The sequence below is a fragment of the Adiantum capillus-veneris genome, chromosome 13 (assembly GCF_014529385.1).
Source record: "Adiantum capillus-veneris isolate H3 chromosome 13, ASM1452938v2, whole genome shotgun sequence".
Classification (NCBI taxonomy): Eukaryota; Viridiplantae; Streptophyta; class Polypodiopsida; order Polypodiales; family Pteridaceae; genus Adiantum; species Adiantum capillus-veneris.
Window position 1 is genome coordinate 95,413,109 of NC_140943.1, and position 19,085 is coordinate 95,432,193.

Consider the following 19,085-nt stretch of genomic DNA (forward strand, 5'->3'; position numbering starts at 1 on the left):
TGACTCTCCCTTTGATTCCAACAAAGAGGATGACAATAGATCTCTCTCGATCCCTCTTCGGATCCCAAGAGCTGTGCTCTCTCCATTCTCTCGATCACAACCCCTTTGTAGCAAGAGCTTCTCTCTCTCACTTTCTGTTGCAGCCTACAAGGAGCCTCTCTCTTTTTTTTTAAACTCATAGCCTCTTCCTCCCTATGGGGGCATCCCCTAGATAAGCTTAATGAGTTTTAATGAGCTTTCTTTTTATTGTTCTTTTTTCAATTCCCTGCAGAGAGCGAGACCGAGCTCTCTCTCTCCTCGATCTACAGTGGGACAAAGCCCTTTCTCTCTTCGATTGGCTACAGAGAAGTGCCTCTCCTGGCGTTTCTCGGCAGCACACAGCAGGGCTGAGCCCTCTCTCTCTCTGGCTCTCACTGATCTCGGCAGCACCCAATTGCAAGAAACTCCTTTGCCAGGGACCTCGGTTCTCCTAAATGCAAGGCGGCCCTTTCTCTCACTCAGGGTCGTCCTCATTTTCTCTCTCTGTAATCCCTTCATTGGCGCTCATGGAGGCCTGCAGATCCCCTCTTCATCTCTCCCTCGGATATTTCAGCAGGCATCCCGCTCTTCCCTCTATCTCCTGGCTCGCGACCTGCATCAGTCCATAGCCTCGCTCGCTGGCTCGTCATCAAATGGCCCTCTATCTCTTGCTATGGAGTGAGCCCCCCTCTCTCTGCTTCGGTAGCGCTAACAGATGGTGCTCCTCTCTCTTGCCCTCTAACCCCTGCAACACAGGCGATGCCTCCTCGATAGATCGACACACCCGCCACCCTATCAATAGTTTGTTAAAAAAAACGTATTAAAACACCTCATTTAATCAAAGCCCCTCCAAACTAGGGTTCACACCTCCTCCGCGGCATGCAATATGGTGAGCATCTCCTCAGCCTCCTCTCGGCATCCTACTGGCTTGCAACGAGAGAAACTCTCCCTCTCCATTCTTCATCATGACCCCCTCTTGCATGGCTTGCAAATGGCACCCCATGATCTCTCAATGGCACCTTGTCTCCCACTTCACGGGCACAAGCAATCACCCACAAAAGAAACACCATCTCCGTAGCACATTAAACAGACATATAAGAGCACATTTTTTATATTTGACAAAGGCTTCTCGGAACTCCCTTTGACAAACAGACACACTCTTGCACTCACACACTCGCACAATACGATAAAGTCACAGACGATATGCAAAAAACAATAAGCGCCATTGGTGGCCACCCTCTTCAAAGTCTTTCCCAGCTTCCTTTGTACACCTCTAGCAGTGACCGATCTCAATCTTTAGTCGTCAAGGTTGTGGACTTCATTGTAGCATTTCCAAGCATATCATACCCTGTCAAAACAACTCCTTAAAGCAGACCAAGTGAGATCATCGCCATGAAAATTATGATAAAACAACCTTTCAAGATCGCTTCGACACTCAAATCTCATGCAAATGCTCTGTTTCTCTATCGAAATCCCCATGCCCTTGGCCAAAAAAAAGTGCAACAGTGGCGTCCTGCGGGGAAAACTAGCCTGCTAGTGTGAACCCAGAATTTCCGGTTAGACGGGTGCCTTATCCATTGGGTTTTTCTTTTGCCATTTAAATTTTACCCTTTTTCTATTATTTTCCCTCTTTTCTTTATCTTGCCAAAACCCCCTTGGATGGGAAACAAACTCACATTGTGGCACATGTGGTACCCAATGTGGTATAGGCGAAGTGTCATCACTAAAAACAGGTGCTTCATTAGCTTGCAAAGGTGTTGGAGTGAGAGATGGTGGAATAGGAACATTAGAAGCACATGTCATAGTATTCAAACAACCCTCTCTGTGTTTTCGCTCAGCCTCAAAGTTTACCCTCCATTGGACTGCTAGGGCGGTAGCTTCAAAGGCCTCCCCCACAACCCTAGTGCGTGCATATGCATCATCAAGTTTCTTTGTATCTGACAACCTCACATGAAATTGAATATCCCTCAACATACCCGTAAGAAAACATTCCAACAAAACTATCTCATCAAACCAATGGGGATCACATTGCTTCATCTTGAAAGTTTGAAAACGCTTAACATACTCATCAATTGGTTCACCCTCCCCTTGGAAGAATTCTAACAGGGTCCCAAAGACTAAACAAGAAGGAAAAATAGGAGAGAATCTAGCAACAAAAGCACTACACAATCCATCCCAAGTCTTTATCAAATGTGGAGAATGACGCATCATACTAAGGTACCATTGCATAGCTACCCCAGTGAGAAAAGCAAGAAAGAACCTCATAAGATCTTTAGATGTGTCATAACCCGCAAACCAACAAGCTTGCACAAACTGTAGTAAATGGGAGTCAGTTGTCACAACCCCACCGCCATCAAAGGGTGTCAACTTCACAATCCACTGGTCAATAGGTCGCTCCCTAGCTTGGGGAATAGGTGGTGGGCTAAAAACATCATAACCATTAGTAACCACCACTACAAGAGGCTCTTCACATTAGCGACGCTCACACAGCGACGCTCAAAAAAAAAATTCCCGGCGTCGCTATGAGCGTCGCTATAAGCGTCGCTATGAGCGTCGCAAATTTACAAAGAAATTTGCGACGCTCATAGCGACGCTTATAGCGACGCTCATAGCGACGCCAGTTGGGGTAAAAAAAATAACCGAGCGCGCCCAAAAACTCAGATCTCAGATCTGAGTTTTTCGGCGCCCTCAAGCAAAGAGCAGGTAACGCTCTCCCTCACTCTCTCTCTCTCTCTCTCTCTCTCTTTCTTTTACACACACACACACACACACACACACACACACACACACACACACACACACGAGGAGAGGAAGGAGAGCCAGGTATGCTCCTTCCCTCTCCTCATTCTCATGTTCCCTTCCCCTCTTTCTCTCTCCCTCGCTCTCTCTCTCACACACACACATAGTGTTTTTGAGAGAGAGAGAGAGAGAGAGAGAGAGAGCGAGAGAGAGTGCAAAAACGCACACACATACATAAACAAAGAATGCACACACACATTGAGAGAGAAAAAGAGAGAGAGAGCATGCATAAACAAAAAACGCACGCATTGAGAGAGGAAAAGAGAGAGAGAACATGCATAAACAAAAAACGCACACATTGAGAGAGGAAAAGAGAAAGAAAACATGCATACGATCCAAAAAAACGCACACACATTGAGAGAGAAAGAAAGAGAAACTAAGGGAGCGTCGTAGGAAACTAATTAAAATTAAAAGACCTAAAGATCTAGCCGACGAGGAGTTGAACTGAAGACCTATTATTCAAGAGAGAAATGGCATAATCAATCTATCATACTTGGCATGGGTGATAGAAAGGTTATACCATTTATCTCTTTTTATTGGCACACACATCCACACACGCGCACACACACAAGAAGAAGAGAGTTATAACGTCGTAGGAAACTATCTTAAAAGACGTTAAAGATTAGGTTATATGTAGACTTACATTAAATTAGATTTAGGTTTATTTTTAACTAGATTTACGTTTATTTAAGCTAGATTTAGATTTACGTTATATTAGATTAGATGCGGGTCTCCATAGACTGCGATGCTTGCATGAAGCGGGTGAAGAAAGCCCTCAATGGAATATAGGGTATTGCTGCCTTCACTCATGGTGGGCTCCGTCGATCCAAAATTACTGGTGAAATGTCTTCAGAAGATAGGGAAGAAGGTGGATCTTCAGGGCGGCAAGAGTCACTACATCCCCGACACAATGACCATCTAGACAACCTCTAGTCATTAGACTTACGTTAAATTAGATTTAGCTTTATTTTTAGTTAGATTTACGTTTATTTAGATTTACGCTTATTTACGTTAGATCGAGTCCACGCAAGAATTACTTACGGTTTAGGGTTTAGAGTTAGACGAACAGTGAAAAGATCTACTGTGAAAAGATGTTAAGATGAAGTGAAGTGCTCCAGCTAGAGAAGAGGCAAAGGGATTTTGTCCACTACATGCAGTATCATGTAGACGTGGGTGTCTAGATTTCTTGTACCCACAAATATAGGTATTGACCAATAAAGACGAGATTATAACCCGGTGGTTCTGATCTCCGTGCACCTCTAGACCGAGGTGTGCGGGGATTGGACATGACTAGAGAATGTGAGAGAGAGAGAGAGAGAGAGAGAGAGAGAGAGAGAGAGAGAGAGAGAGAGAGAGAGAGAGAGAGAGAGAGATAAGACGAAGAATGCCAATAGAATATTAAATTTGTTGTCCAGGTTATAAGTTTTTTATCCTCATTATGAGTAGCGACGAGGATGTGGGACCGTCCAACCGAAACACCTATCTCTCAACGAGGGTCTTATGTCCTTGTAATCAATGCAAGCATGCTGTGCGACGGACAAGACGTGTTTCTTTGCAGCACGTTCGCGAATTTGGCGAGTTCGATCCATCTATTATAGATCGAGTTGTTGCCAATTATAACTCGTCGGACTCTGACGCTGGCCAACAAGCAGCAATCTTGCAACCCAACAGATGTATTCGCAGGCGCTTTGGTCAAGCAGCATATGTGAGGCCACAAGATGTAGCCTCTGACAGCTCGGGGGATGATCATGCAGAGCACATTCCCAACGAGGCAATGTTTGAGCCCGAGATTGATGAAATGATCGAGACGATCATGGATTCAGAAAGGCTTATCTATGATGATATGAAAAGGGAAGCCGATACATCATTGTATAATGGAGCACGTATGTCTAGATTGAAAGCACTCCTGGTTCTTCTCAACATGCAGGCAAAGTTTGGATGGAGTGACACTAGCGTCACAGCGCTTTTCAGGTGATCTATTACAATTAGTTTACTTTAATAGAACTCTAAATGTATAATGATCTGATAGATTTTTACACGACTGTATCATATTTTTATGTTGTGTAGATTGCTGAAAGAGCACATTCTACCAGCTGACAATGTGATGCCAGATTCCCGAGATGAAGCAAGAAAGATTTTGCGAAACTTGGGGATGGATTACAATTCTATCCACGCTTGTCCTAATGACTGCATTCTTTTCAGAGGGGAATACACAGACATGGAGAAGTGTCCGAAATGTGATTCCGAAAAATATCGAGTAGATCTCCACGAGACAAAAATTCCACAAAAGATTTTGCGACATTTTCCTTTGCTTCCTCGCATCAAGCATTTCTTCGAATGTAAGTCCATGGCCGCCCTAGCATCATGGCATGAGGAGAATAAATCTTCGGATGGTGTGCTACGAATTCCTGCAGATTGCGCAGCCTGGAAACATATAGATGGAACATGGTCGGATTTTGCCAGGGAAGCTCGAAATTTGCGCTTAGGCCTGGCTATGGATGGCGTAAATCCATTTGGTCAAAGATCAACATCTTACAGTGTATGGCCCGTTGTCATCGTCAACTACAACATTCCCCCGTGGTTGACTACGAAGAAGGGGCACCTATGGCTAAGCTTGATTGTGCCAGGGCGATATAAAGTGGGGAATATGGATGTGTATCTTCGTCCACTATTGGAAGAGCTACAACAATTGTGGATTGGCATAGAGGTGGTGGATATGAGCCGACACACAGGACGACAGAATGCTTTGATCAGAGGTATTCTAATGTGGACCATGCATGACTATCCCGGGCTAACAGAATGCTCAGGTGATCTATTGACACTCCTCTCTCAGACACTGTAAATCTTGTTTTTCCCCATAGTTGATCTATTATCATGTGTATACATGCAGGGCTTCAAACAAGCGGATACAGAGCATGTGTCACATGTGGACCTAGACTGAATGCACGTAGGGCACCCTCACTGAAGAAGCAAATCTACGAAGGTCATCAAGCGTATCTTCCGGAGAATCATGTGTTACGCGACGGCTTTTTGGGAAGAGAGCCACCAAGGATGTCTGCACAAGCATGGTTAGAGCAGAAGGAGATGTGCGATGACGGATTGCCTCCAGGGATGAAGAGACTATCTCTATGGTACGAGTTACCATACTGGCCCCGACTCGTGATCAATCACTTGCTCGATCCAATGCACATATTCAAGAATGTGGGTAATCTACTATGGGACCATTTGACCGGCAAGAAAGATACTTTGGGAGCCAGAGTTGACCTTAGAAATGTGGATCGTATGGAGCAATATTGGCCGCAAACAGCGTCTGATGGATCGATAAAACTTCCTAAAGCACCATGGATTTTCACAGGAGCCCAAGAACGCAAAGTAAAAGAGGCCATTCGATCTTTGCGGACCCCCACTGGCGTAATGCACTCGCTCCGAACGTGTTTTACTAAAGAAGGAAAGCTTACCGGTTTGAAGTCACACGATTGGCATAAAATGTGTCAGGTACGTTCATAGTGGACTTTAATATCATTGCATAAAATGTGGACTTTAATATCATTGCTGCCCATACTTTACAGTTTATTTTACCGGTTGCCATTGAGGGATGTTTGTCTCTCGACATCCGTAACACAATCTACAAACTTGCAAAGCTGGTGCAATGGATCTCACAAAAGGAGATCGACGTAGACTCCATACCATTCGCCAAACTAAATGCTGCGGAGCTTGTGTGCATGTTTGAGAAACATTTTCCTACTACAATGCTAACCATTCAGGTGCATCTTCTTATTCACATAGTTGATGAGGTGGAAATAGCTGGCACAGTTCATTCCAGATGGATGTTCTTCTTAGAGCGTTTCATGAAAACGCTTAAGGGATATGTGCGTCAAAAGGCACGTCCGGAGGGTAGCATGGCAGAAGGTTGGTTGGTATCAGAGTCCCTAGTGTACATTGGAGAGTGGCTAGACGGATTTGATAAATCCCGGGACACGCTATGGCGAACCATAGATGATGAGCGCATATCTGGGATTGTCATGTGCAATCTCGGTGTTGAGAAGAAGATGACGGAAGATCTAGAGGCTAAAATCAACCGATTTTGCATGCTTCACAATCCAGTGATGCAAAAGTGGATTTCACAATATGAGGATGCAAAGCAAGAGCGACAAAGGGCACGAATCGAGTGGAGACGGGGAAGACGACCACCGATGCACTATCCAGCGGTTCTGGAGAGCCTACCAACCTTCATGAGCTTAAGATGGTTGCACAACCAATTGAAAAGCGCACAACAATGCGGTGACGAAGTGACTGAAGAAGAGTGGGAGTACTCTCGGGGTTGCGCGACCAAGGTAAGTTTGCAATGTACGACTAGCAAGTGACTTTATTTATAAACGTTTGAACGGCCACTCATAATCTTTGTTCGTTGTAGTATAAGTCATACACAGCAGCATGGTGTAAAGGTCGACATTTTAGGGTGGAACGAATCGACAAAAAGCGTCTCAAAATTGTGGAATCATGGCAAAATTTGAACAGTCTAGTCGACAACGTTCCTCTGATGCAGATCCCGTGGTGGCGGAACTCACTTACTTCGGCACGCTGCAAGAGATTTTGAGGATCGATTACAAAGGATTTTTTGTCGACTTGTTCGACGTGCAATGGTTCAAGATAATCATGGAGGGTCGAAACGCTACTGTGCGTAGAGGAGAGTCTGGTTTTCTTGAGGTGGATTCTACTAAGAAATGGACTGACCTAAGAGACACTTTTGTACTACCCGAGCATTGTGAACAAGTAAGTATATAAATAGTTAACATCCCCCTTTTACAAGTTATGTGCTTGAAAGCTCTCATGTAAGTTATGTGGCTCTGGCAGGTAGTATTTCATCCTACAAAGTCTACATCAAACTGGTGGTACGTCATAGAGGTAGCCCCTCGTAGTGCAAGGACGTATGAAGGCTACCATGTGCCAATCACAACGACATCAATGGAGGAGATCAGAGAAGATGCTCAATCAGAAGCCGCTGCGGTGGTGCCAGACGAGCATCAAGATGCTACTACTCTATATGGGGTGCATGCAGAGGAGCTACAAAATGAAACATAGGATATGTGTTTAAACGGAGAGCTCTATATAGATATAGGAAGTTATGCTGAGTTATGCGAGGATGAGAGAGAGATCTCTTAAAGCCACAAATATTGTATTTGAACAATTTTGCTCCGTGCTGTAAAAGCTCTAGCTCTCTAAGTAGCTTCCATGGTGTGTAACGCTCTTTTCTACTCGCGCTCACATCTTTTGATTGAAAATTCTGAGTTTTCGACTTGCCTCTTCTACCACTCGATTCATTGCGTCATTGTATTTATATGCGTCATTACGTCATTGTATTTAATGGTCTTTGCGCCATTGTCTACTCTATTCATTCAATATTAAGTTTAAATATTCGTGTGTTTAATGCAGGTATGGATGATGAGGAGTTTCTTTCTTCTTTGTCACCGCAGCAGAGACAGTGGTACGTGGAGCGTCATCGCTCTGGCGCATCATCGCGCGTTCCTACACCATCCGCATCTCCCTCTCTTTCGGAGCATTCGGCGCGCTCCGAAGCTTCGGCGTCGACGAGACGAGCGTCACACTCGTCTAGACACCCGCGCTCTAGTGGTGGCGGTGGCGGTTGTTGTGGGGATTCCGCCACCGATGCCTCCACACCGCCTCGTGTTCGACGAGGCTCTTTACCCTCCCCTTCTTTGCCCGCCCCCACACCATCCACAGCATCGCCGTCTACGCCAGGTTTTGCACGGCTGATTGTTCCTAGAAGCTACACACCTCTACCTACTCCGCCAGGAGCCACCCCACTCGACACTCCTCGCTTCGGCGCCCAGACGCCGATGGAGACACCTGACGTCCGTACCCCCATCGACACGCCGCTAGAGACCCCTGCCGGGACACCCAGGTTCACGCGTCACCGGCCAGAGGGCTTGCCTTACTCCGTCGACATCAGCGGCGGCATCATCATGGATGATGACGGCAAGAAGGTGATCTCGCGCATGCGTGGTCTTTGCTCTCAGCTGTTTAGACACTATATACTAAACAAATGGAGTGAAGTACCAAGTGATTTAAAAAACAGAGTCATCAGCATACTTCATGATGAGTTTCCCGTTCCAACACGGGATCAGCGCTTCAATGAAGACCTGATGAAGATTCGAATGCGCGAATACTGCAAACACAAGCGTTCCGAAGTGCAAAAAGCAATCAAGAATGGGTGGAATAGGCCAGATTGGCTGGCCAAAGAAGATTGGAAGAATGCGAAGAAAGCAGCGCGCGAGAATCCCGACAAGTGGAAGCAACAAAAGGATGCAGCCAGAGCGCGAGTAGAGGCAGGGAGCTCGCACCACTTGGGGAGCGGTGGATGGGCATCATTTGAGGCCGATTTTGTAAGTCTTTTCACATTGCTCTTTATGCATGTTCGATAGTTTAGGGTTTATGAGTTTTTTAGTTCTAACATAATGAAATCTTTGTATGTTTTGACAGTGGTCGATGACAGGACGTGATCCCACACCGTATGAGCGCGAGTATGCAGGCAAGAAGGGCTTAAACGCCCTGATGGACATTCTCAGTTCTCGCGGCGGCATGGTTAGTATTAGGGTTTACTCTTTTTTATTTTTTGTATTGTTTTATAAATGTCGTTATATGTTTATATTTACTGAAAACTGTCTTATTGTCTTTTTTTGCAGAATCCGACAGATACGCCGCTTGGACGCGATGAGACGTCTGATTAGACGACGTCAGTTTAGCCGTAGCTAGATAGCATTAGTTTAGGGTTTCTCATACCTTATGTATCATGAGACGGATTTTATACGTCTTTTTGAACCATGTATATTATTACATTTGTCACCGCAATTCCTTTTGCCAATCAATTCTTTATGCCTATGATGTTGTACAATTGTCATTATTACATTTGCCAATCAATTCAGTTTGTCTGTGATGTGTACAATTGTCAATTTTGCAAACAATGCGTCTTGTGGGTGACTATTTTGGGTCTATTATTTACCTTTGCACTTTTTTTAAAAAGTGAATCAAGTACAATATGGTTGATGGGTGGCAGGGCATTCAATGCCCTGCCACCAAAAAAATATTCTCTCAGGCGTCGCTATTTATGGCTCTGTAGCGTCGCTATATGCGTCGCTATACTCTTCTGTGAGAGCGTCGCTATCTGCGTCGCTATGAGCGTCGCTATATAGCGACGCCTATAGCGACGGCTATAGCGACGCCTATAGCAACGCAGATAGCGATGCTCTCGTAGCGACGCTTTTAGCGACGGTTATAGCGACGCCGGGGGTTATAAAAACCCAGTGTATTTCCGTCGCTAAGAGCGTCACAAGAGCACACAACCTCTTGTAGTGCACGGGATCTGCAACTAGAGAATCATGCTGCTCTCTCAAAAAAACATTTTCAGTATGAACCACATCGTCATCAGAAACATCATGAGAGCTAACACTAGAACCATCACAAATATCTTCAATAAGGACAACATTGTCAAAATGTGTGGCTGCAATCAAAGACTTATCCCCTGGGACAAACCCGACCCCTTCTAAAGGCTGCATATCGTCATCGATATGCTCAGAAGAATGTGTAAACCCCATTCCATACAAAACCTCCTCAACAAGGGTGGGAAAGAACAAGAGGTAAATAACCATTCTCCTCCGTAAGAGAAGATTCAATAAAAGTGGCATCTTCCACTACATTGTCCAAAAAGACATCCCATATGCACTCGTCAAGAGTCACATTCTCTCTCAATGCTTCGCTCCAAGCACTATCCTCAAGGGAAATGCCCTTGTCTTCATCCACTTCATCGCTCAAATGGGCTAAAAACTCATCCCAAATTTTATAAAAGCCTAAAGGCTCACCAACGTCATCATCAATATTCAAGGTCTGGGTAGCAACACACGTCAAAATAACCCTTTTTTTGGAATCCCCCCGCCTAAATATGACTGCATCCCAGATGGCCGCGAGGAAAGAAACCAGCCTGAAAATCAAATACAAGCAAAAAGGAAAAACCAGCTCTATCTCTGAGAATTGCAAGTACTTCGCTCAAGCGAGAACGCTAAAAGCTGGGTCCCACCGGGCGTGCCACTGATGGATATTTTTCTATGCCTGGGCCATGGAGTAGGACCAGACAAGAAAAACCAAGCAAAGACAAAAAGACAAACCCCCAACCCAAGCCCACCAACAAGGAACTATGGCTGGAGATGTGCTGCTAAAATCTGCTGCCAAGGAATGTGCAATGCAGTTTTGGTGTCAGATATCACCAATGATAATCCACAAACATAGTGATCATTTCACCATTTAGCCAAAAGAGAAGAGAGATATCGTTGCCTTTACTTTGAAAAGAGAGAGACGAGAAGCATGAGACAATGAAAAGAGAGATATCGTTGCCTTTACTTTGAAAAGAGAGACAGGCGAGAAGCACGAGACAATGTGAATTTATTGTGTATTTATGAATATTCAAATATTTTTTACAACAAGGGAAACCAAACTTATCTTTCGTCTTCAAAATCTTTTGTCGAGGTAGCTTCGTCGGCTTCAAACTTCGCACGAAGGTATCAGGGCTTACACCCTATAGGGCAGCGCAGTAATTTTTCTTTCTTCCCTCTCTCTCTCTCTCTCTCTCTCTCTCTCTCTCTCTCATAACAGCCTCATGAAAAAATTTCTCTCTCTCATGTGCTATCTACGACAAAAGAGGAATCCACTCTCACGATCTCTTTCCATTGCTCCTTCATGACTCTCCCATTGATTCCAACAAAGAGGATGACAATAGATTTCTCTCGATCCCTCTTCGGATCCCAAGAGCTCTGCTCTCTCCATTCTCTCGATCACAACCCCTTTGTAGCAAGAGCTTCTCTCTCTCACTTTCTGTTGCAGTCTACAAGGAGCCTCTCTCTTTCTTTTTAACTCACAGCCTCTTCCTCCCTATGGGAGCATCCCCTAGATAAGCTTAATGAGTTTTCCTTTTATTGCTCTTTTTTCAATTCCCTGCAGAGAACGAGACCGAGCTCTCTCTCTCCTCGATCTACAGTGGGACAAAGCCCTTTCTCTCTTCGATTGGCTACAGGGAAGTGACTCTCCTGGCGATTCTCGGCAGCACATAGCAGGGTTGAGCCCTCTCTCTCTCTGCCTCTCACTGATCTCGGCAGCACCCAATTGCTCTCCAAGAAACTCCTTTGTCAGGGACCCATCTCTCCATCTCGATTCTCCTCAATGCAAGGCGGCCCTTTCTCTCACTCAGGGTCGTCCTCATTCTCTCTCTCTGTAATCCCTTCATTGGCGCTCATGGCGGACTGCAGATCCCCTCTTCATCTCTCCCTCGGATATTTCAGCAGGCATCCCGCTCTTCCCTCTATCTCCTGGCTCGCGACCTGCATCAGTCCATAGCCTCGCTCTTTGGATCGTCATCAAATGGCCCTCTATCTCTTGCTATGGAGTGAGCCCCCCTCTCTCTGCTTCGGTAGCGCTAACAGATGGTGCTCCTCTCTCTTGCCCTCTAACCCCCTGCAACACAGGCGATGCCTCCTCAATAGATCGACACACCCGCCACCCTCTCAATAGTTTGTTAAAAAAAACGTATTAAAACACCTCATTTAATCAAAGCCCCTCCAAGCTCGGGTTCACACCTCCTCCACGGCATGCAATATGGTGAGCATCTCCTCAGCCTCCTCTTGGCATCCTACTGGCTTGCAACGAGAGAAACTCTCCCTCTCCATTCTTCATCATGACCCCCTCTTGCATGGCTTGCAAATGGCACCCCATGATCTCTCAATGCCACCTTGTCTCCCACTTCATGGGCACGAGCAATCACCCACAAAAGAAACACCATCTCCGTAGCACATTAAACAGACATATAAGAGCACATTTTTTATATTTGACAAAGGCTTCTGGGAACTCCCTTTGACAAACACAGACACTCTTGCACTCACACACTAGGATAAAGTCACAAACGATATGCACTCACACACACTCTTGCACTCACACACTCCCTTTGACAAACATACACACTCTTGCACTCACACACTCGCACAATACGATAAAGTCACAAACGATATGCAAAAAACAATAAGCGCCATTGGTGGCCACCCTCTTCAGTGTCTTTCCCAGCTTCCTTTGTACACCTCTAGCAGTGACCGATCTCAATCTTTAGTCGTCAAGGTCATGGACTTTATTGTAGCATTTCCAAGCATATCATACCCTGTCAAAACAACTCTTTAAAGCAGTCCAAGTGACATCATCTCCGTGAAAATTATGATAAAACAACCTTTCAAGCTCGTTTCAACACTCAAATCTCATGCAAATGCTCTGTTTCTCTATAGAAATCCCCATGCCCTTGGCCAAAAAAAAGTGCAACATGGTCTAACCTCACTCCTATCTTATTGGAGATGTAGCAAGAACCACGAATAAATTATCAATCCATGGGACGAAGCTAACTTGACTAGTGCATAGAGGCTACAAGAGGTTTTCAATCTCTTAGAAAACAATAAACAACTCGTATCTAGCTAAAGCTTCACTCAAGTGACTAAAATCGCCAAAAGCGCATCGCTCATCGGCAAACAAATCACATCCGTTACAACATCAAATGGCATCCAAATGTAACAAAACTTCTAGGACATCTTTATAAGACCTAAGCATGCATTGTTATGGTCTCAAATCCCACTTCAGGTCAAGTGCAAAAATAGCAATTTTTTAACAGCAATGAATTTTTGACCTAGTTGTTTTCGACCCAGAATGCATCTAAATGCTTAGGAATGATGCCCCAATACCCCGCCTATACTTAGTTTTTTATTTTGACATGTAAATTCCGACTTATGATGAGATTAGGCCACGGGTCGGAAACGCCAAATGCTACAAAATACTGTGAAATGCTTACGTCAATGCGAAGAGCTTTTACCTGCGGTGGCAACGTAATAGACGCGACTGCAATGTGACAACGGTGGAGGGAGTAGGAAGCACGAGAAGGAGATAAGTGAGCGTTGTTAGCTCACACTATGTATTTTATTATCCAAAAACTTGAAAATAACTTACAAAAATTGGCTTTTATACCTTAGCCAAGGTTTTTGGTGGTCGAAACTAATAATTTGGGAGCTCTAACTAAAGATAGGTAAAGACAGATTGATACAATTGGGAAGCTTGTAACCTCGACTCATCAATTACAAGGTTTATCCAAAAAATAGGAGTTACAATATTCCTGCTTCATCAAAATATCAGATGTTGTTATAATGAGAGCTCCAAAAAATGGTATACAGGTTAGCTTGCTGCTAACATTCCCCCCCTCCTTGCCTGTGTCGTCCCTTACACAGCTTTATGGACTAAAATAATCTTCGAGTTGATGGCGGCTGACGAGGTGGTCCTTAAGTGCATGTAAATCTTTTACATATCTGATCTTTCTTTCTTGGTCTAAAACCTGCAAAAATTGCATAGTGACTCTATTCTTTAGCTTGCCAGTGGCGTAGCCTAGGAATCTGGAAGATCACTGGCCCAAAAATCTTCATTTGCCAAGTGAAGAACCCTGTGTAGAACACTTTCTTAAATGCCAACATATTATGAGATGGCAAGAACATGCAGCGGGTGTAAAAGCCATAGAGGACTTCTTCGGAAGGTTGGCCACTTAGGTCGTAGCATAGGCCCTTATTGCCCTCAAGGAAGGACATCCACGATGCTCCTGCTTTCTCTTGCTTATGAAAGACTTCAATGCATGTGAGCATCATTTGAAAAATTTGTAGAGCATAGCACATGAAAGATCAGGGAGACTTTTGAAGAATGCCATGGCGCCCATTAGGGTTTTCACCATGTATTCCTCTGTTGGTGTTCCCTTCTCTGGAGCTGGCAATCTCGGATTATTCAGCCATGTAGGCCGCTTCTTTGTCATTGCCTCATGTGCTTGCCACGTCCTTACTCTTGGTATAGGAAAAAAATTTGGGTCTTTTTGAAGTGCCGTAGGTGCTCTTGTGAACAAAATCAAGTATCTAGGATTCTTGTTCATCCAACTCTTTCTCCATTTGGGGTGGACTTCATATGCGCCTTCTGCTTGCATGTCTTTATATAGTCGTTCCTTGACCTGTAGAAGCTCGACCTTGATCAACGGATATGGCAGTGATTGTTGATGCCATTGTGAATTAATTTGGTTGGGAGTAAGTTGAGTAACATCTGCGCCTTCTGCTTGCATGTCTTTATATAGTCGTTCCTTGACCTGTAGTAGCAGCTCGACCTTGATCAAGGGATATGGCAGTGACTGTTGATGCCCTTGTGAATTAATTTGGTTGGGAGTAAGTTGAGTAACATTGACAGAATGAAGAACTCTCAACTCCCAATCCATCGTTGCCTTCCACTGCTCATCCGTCTCTTGAGCAACCTTCTCCTTAAGTGCATCTTCTTTGGCTTTTGATAGCTGGACCATCGGCACCTCATCGACATCTATTAATGGTACTTGAAACTCTTCTTCTCCCCCAAGCCCTTTTGCCGGCTGTGTTTCCATCTCAGTGAAAGAGATTGAGGGAATATCAATGTGAGGTTGTTCTAATGTACCTGCTTCGTCCTGCATCTCTTATTGTCCATCTTGCAGTAGCTGGTTAAGTCTCTTCATCTCTACTATCTCCTTGAGCAGTTCTTCTTCTCTTCGTACTCACATTAATGCAAGGTCTCTGCGTTTTGACTGCTCTAGCTTTAGCTCTAGCTCACTGATCTTTATTCTTTTTCTCCATTGATTTATACACTTCGTGTGTACCTTTGATCGAGGCAACTACGGGATTTTCTCTTATCTGTCTCGCAAGAAGGTTTCCTGATTGTTGATCCTCTGCTCTGAGTATTTTAGTGAAGTGTTTGCTATGTTTAACTGTACTTGGATCTTTTGAACTGATAGAGTTGTAGTTAAGAGTTCGTTTGTAACCTCTATCAGTTGTTTGTCTTTGGTCTTGCAGACATCTGATAAGTTTGCCTAGCTCTTCCATTTTCTTTTGATGCTTTTCTCTGACTAGCTGGTGTTGTTTAGCTTCAGCTTTCAACTCTTGGACTTGTTTCTGCAGATCGGTGATGACATTTAATCTATCTTCTAGCTCTCCTTGAAGAGCATCTATCACCATTTTCAACTCTCTAGCCTTAGCTCTGCTGATCGTATTTTTTCTGTCATCTCTTGCATCTGCTTTGCATATTGATTAACTTGGAGAATTACATCATCATTGGTCTGATAGTCTTTAGTTCTTGTGAGCTGCCTAGATGTTTTAGCAGTCTCTTGTGATTCTTTCGGTGGGGTAATGGTGGTTGTTTGTGGTAGTGACCGGGTTAAAGCAGGCCAAACATGGAAAACAAATGGAAAACTATCCTTCTCCAGACATGGATACAACTAATCTTGAAGCTTATCAAAATTTGGTAAGAATCACCCAAGAGATGCTGGAAAAACAAAAACCCAAGCTTGAGGGCATGGCAAAACCTGCGGAGCTCGTGGTCGGAACTAATAAAGAAAAATTCAATGTGGTGGTAGAACCCCACCTTGAAACAAAAGATCTAGGACTTATAGTGCTGTACAGCGAAGATGCCTTAGACGGAATTCCATTCATAGAAGAAGACTGGCCAAGACACTTATGGAAAAAAGTTAGAGAGTTAATGATGGGAGCCGAACTCTAAAGTCAGCTCCTGTAGAGGAAGTTTGGTTAGACAACCTACCTCCTGATATGGACATGGATGTACAATCCTTGTATGGGGACTGCGGATTTGAAGCTTCAAGAAGGTCTAAACCATTGACCTTGAAAACACTACCCTCTTACTTGGGAGATAACAAAGATGAATCCATGGTGTGGTTGAATCCATGGTGTGTAAAACCACTCAAGTAAAGAGAGCGGAACAGACCCTAGAAGTAGACAACATCATTCAATTATGTCTACACCCATCCAATGCACTGTTATTTTAGAAGAACTGTTGAAAATTAAGCCATATTTATGGAATGATCTACAAAAAACTCTAGAGAAGGTGGGAATAATAGGACTAATCGCAAAAAAATTGAAAAAATTGAAACACGAAATGGACAACAAAGAGATTCGATCTATTCCAATGAACAAAGTCGGAGAAACACAACCCTTCCAGTGAGGTATAATGATATAGAAACCATGGCAATACTGGATAGTGGGGCAGGCATAGCCATGGCCACGAAAGCAGTTTGGGAATCCTGGGGACAACCAGCCATTAGACAAACTTGAATGAAATTGCAATTGGTTGGTGGACATATTGAAAGACCCTTAGGACTGCTTGAAAAAGTGATAGTTAATTCATGTGGATTGAATATCAACACACTTTTGCCATAGTAGACTTTGGGAAGAAACTCAATTACGAAATCATCTTGGGAAGACCTTTCATATGTCAAGTACAACTCATCCAAGATTGGAGAAACAATTACCTGTACTTGAAATAAGTGGGATCAATAACAAGAGTTAATCTAAAAGATTACACATATAGAGATGTCATGAAAATACCCATACAAGAATTTGATTCAGTCCCTTCGGCTGAAACTAAGCTTCCATCTTGGTTGAACAAAGACACTCCTATTTGGATGTGCGGAGCTTCAGAAAATGGGAGCTTAAAGCAAGAAGAATGTATCTTAGAAAGGGATTGCACAGATGAAGCCTATATACCTGAACCCTTTCCAGAGCATTTTTTTTGAGCCATTTGAGTGGACTCAAACTTTAGCAACAATGGATGTATGTGCAAATACGTCTATGCCTACTCAACTTTGCAATGAGGATAGCTATGACATAATTCCCATACAAATGATTTTAACCCTTCACATTGAAGACAAAAACTCATGAACCCAAAGACTTGATGAAAGCTCAACAAGTCTTTTCATACCTCTACTATGATGTAACAGATGAGTTAGAAGAACATTCAGCTACCTGAGATGATTCGGGGCCGGAAAAAGAACATGTGAGAGCTAAACTGCTCATGAAAGGAGGGGAGGAAATTTTTTTTGACTTTCTAAACCAGAAACCGAGAAGAAAAAAATGGTATAGACAAAAAAGAGACACCAGAAACATGAAAGCTAGACTTATGCCATCAGTCTCCAGTAGAACACAGTTCCTGATGCAGATAGATGCACATGATTGTGTCAAGGACAAAATCATTGGTAGATATCCTTTAAACGAACAACATGAAATGAAAAAAACATCAAGAAAAATGAGAAAGGAAACTCAAGCAAAAAATAAAAACCAGTACAAGGGTTCAACCATGACACGGGTTGAACAAAAAAGAAATATCAAGAGTTGAAAAAAGCTCTTAAGGAGATATATACGACTGAAATGGAAACAACATAAGAGGATGGTACAGATGTAATGAGCGTTCCATATCATTACAAGAAATATACTCTCAAAAGATCGAAAAATCATAGTTGAACAACCTATCAGGGAACTACGAAAACATGAAAATGCAAAAAAGATAGATCCGGCCAAACTAGGAGAAGAGCCTAGACCTACCTACATTACAAATGACCTGACAGAAGAAGAAGAAGAGATTTTGTTAAGCTTCCTAAAAGAATACCAAGATATCTTTGCTTTGTCTTATAAGGATCTCAAGGGTGTTGATCTAGAAATCTATCAACATACCATACCCACGAGAGATGATGCAAAACCAAGAAGACAAAGGCCATACACATAAAATGAAACATTTTCCAAAAAGATCAAAGAAGATATTGAAAAGATAAAGGAGGCCAAATTCATTTATGAAATAGAACACACGCATTGGGTGTCTCCAATTGTGGTAGTGCCCAAGAAAAATGGGAAACTATGGGTGTGTGTCAATCTTAAGAAAGTGAATGCAGCTACCATTAGAGACAACTTTCCTCTTCCAATAACTGAGCATGTGTTAGAACGATTTCAGGTGAAGAAGCTTACAGCTTTTTAGATGGCTTTTTGGGATACAATCAACTTTTGGTTGATCCCAAGGATTAGCATAAAACTGCCTTTGCAACTGAATGGGGTATTTTTGCCTATCTGGTTATGCCTTTTGGGTTAACTAATGCTCCTGCCACCTTCCAAATATCGATGAGCCATTATTTTAAACAATAGCTTTGGAATTTCTTAGAAATATATATGGATGATCTATGCGTACATTCATCAATCCACGTTGATCATTTTGAAAACCTCAAAAAGATATTCGAAAAATGTAGACTTTATAGGATTTTCTTAAATCCTGAAAAGTGCACATTTATGGGTAGACAAGGAAAAACCCTTGGACATACAGTGTCTAAAAATGGCATAGCTACTAATATA

At 43.4% G+C, this 19,085-nt stretch overlaps 1 protein-coding gene across 1 annotated transcript; it reads right to left on the minus strand.

The window, feature by feature from the left end:
- Nucleotides 1-1,575: 1,575 nt before the first annotated feature.
- Nucleotides 1,576-10,430, minus strand: LOC147444475 (uncharacterized). The gene is made up of 2 exons (XM_086528112.1): nt 10,175-10,430; nt 1,576-2,471 (listed from the first exon to the last, which is right to left on the minus strand). Exons 1-2 carry the CDS (start codon nt 10,428-10,430, stop codon nt 1,576-1,578), a joined length of 1,152 nt encoding a protein of 383 aa, XP_086384238.1.
- Between the last annotated feature and the right edge of the window lie 8,655 nt (nt 10,431-19,085).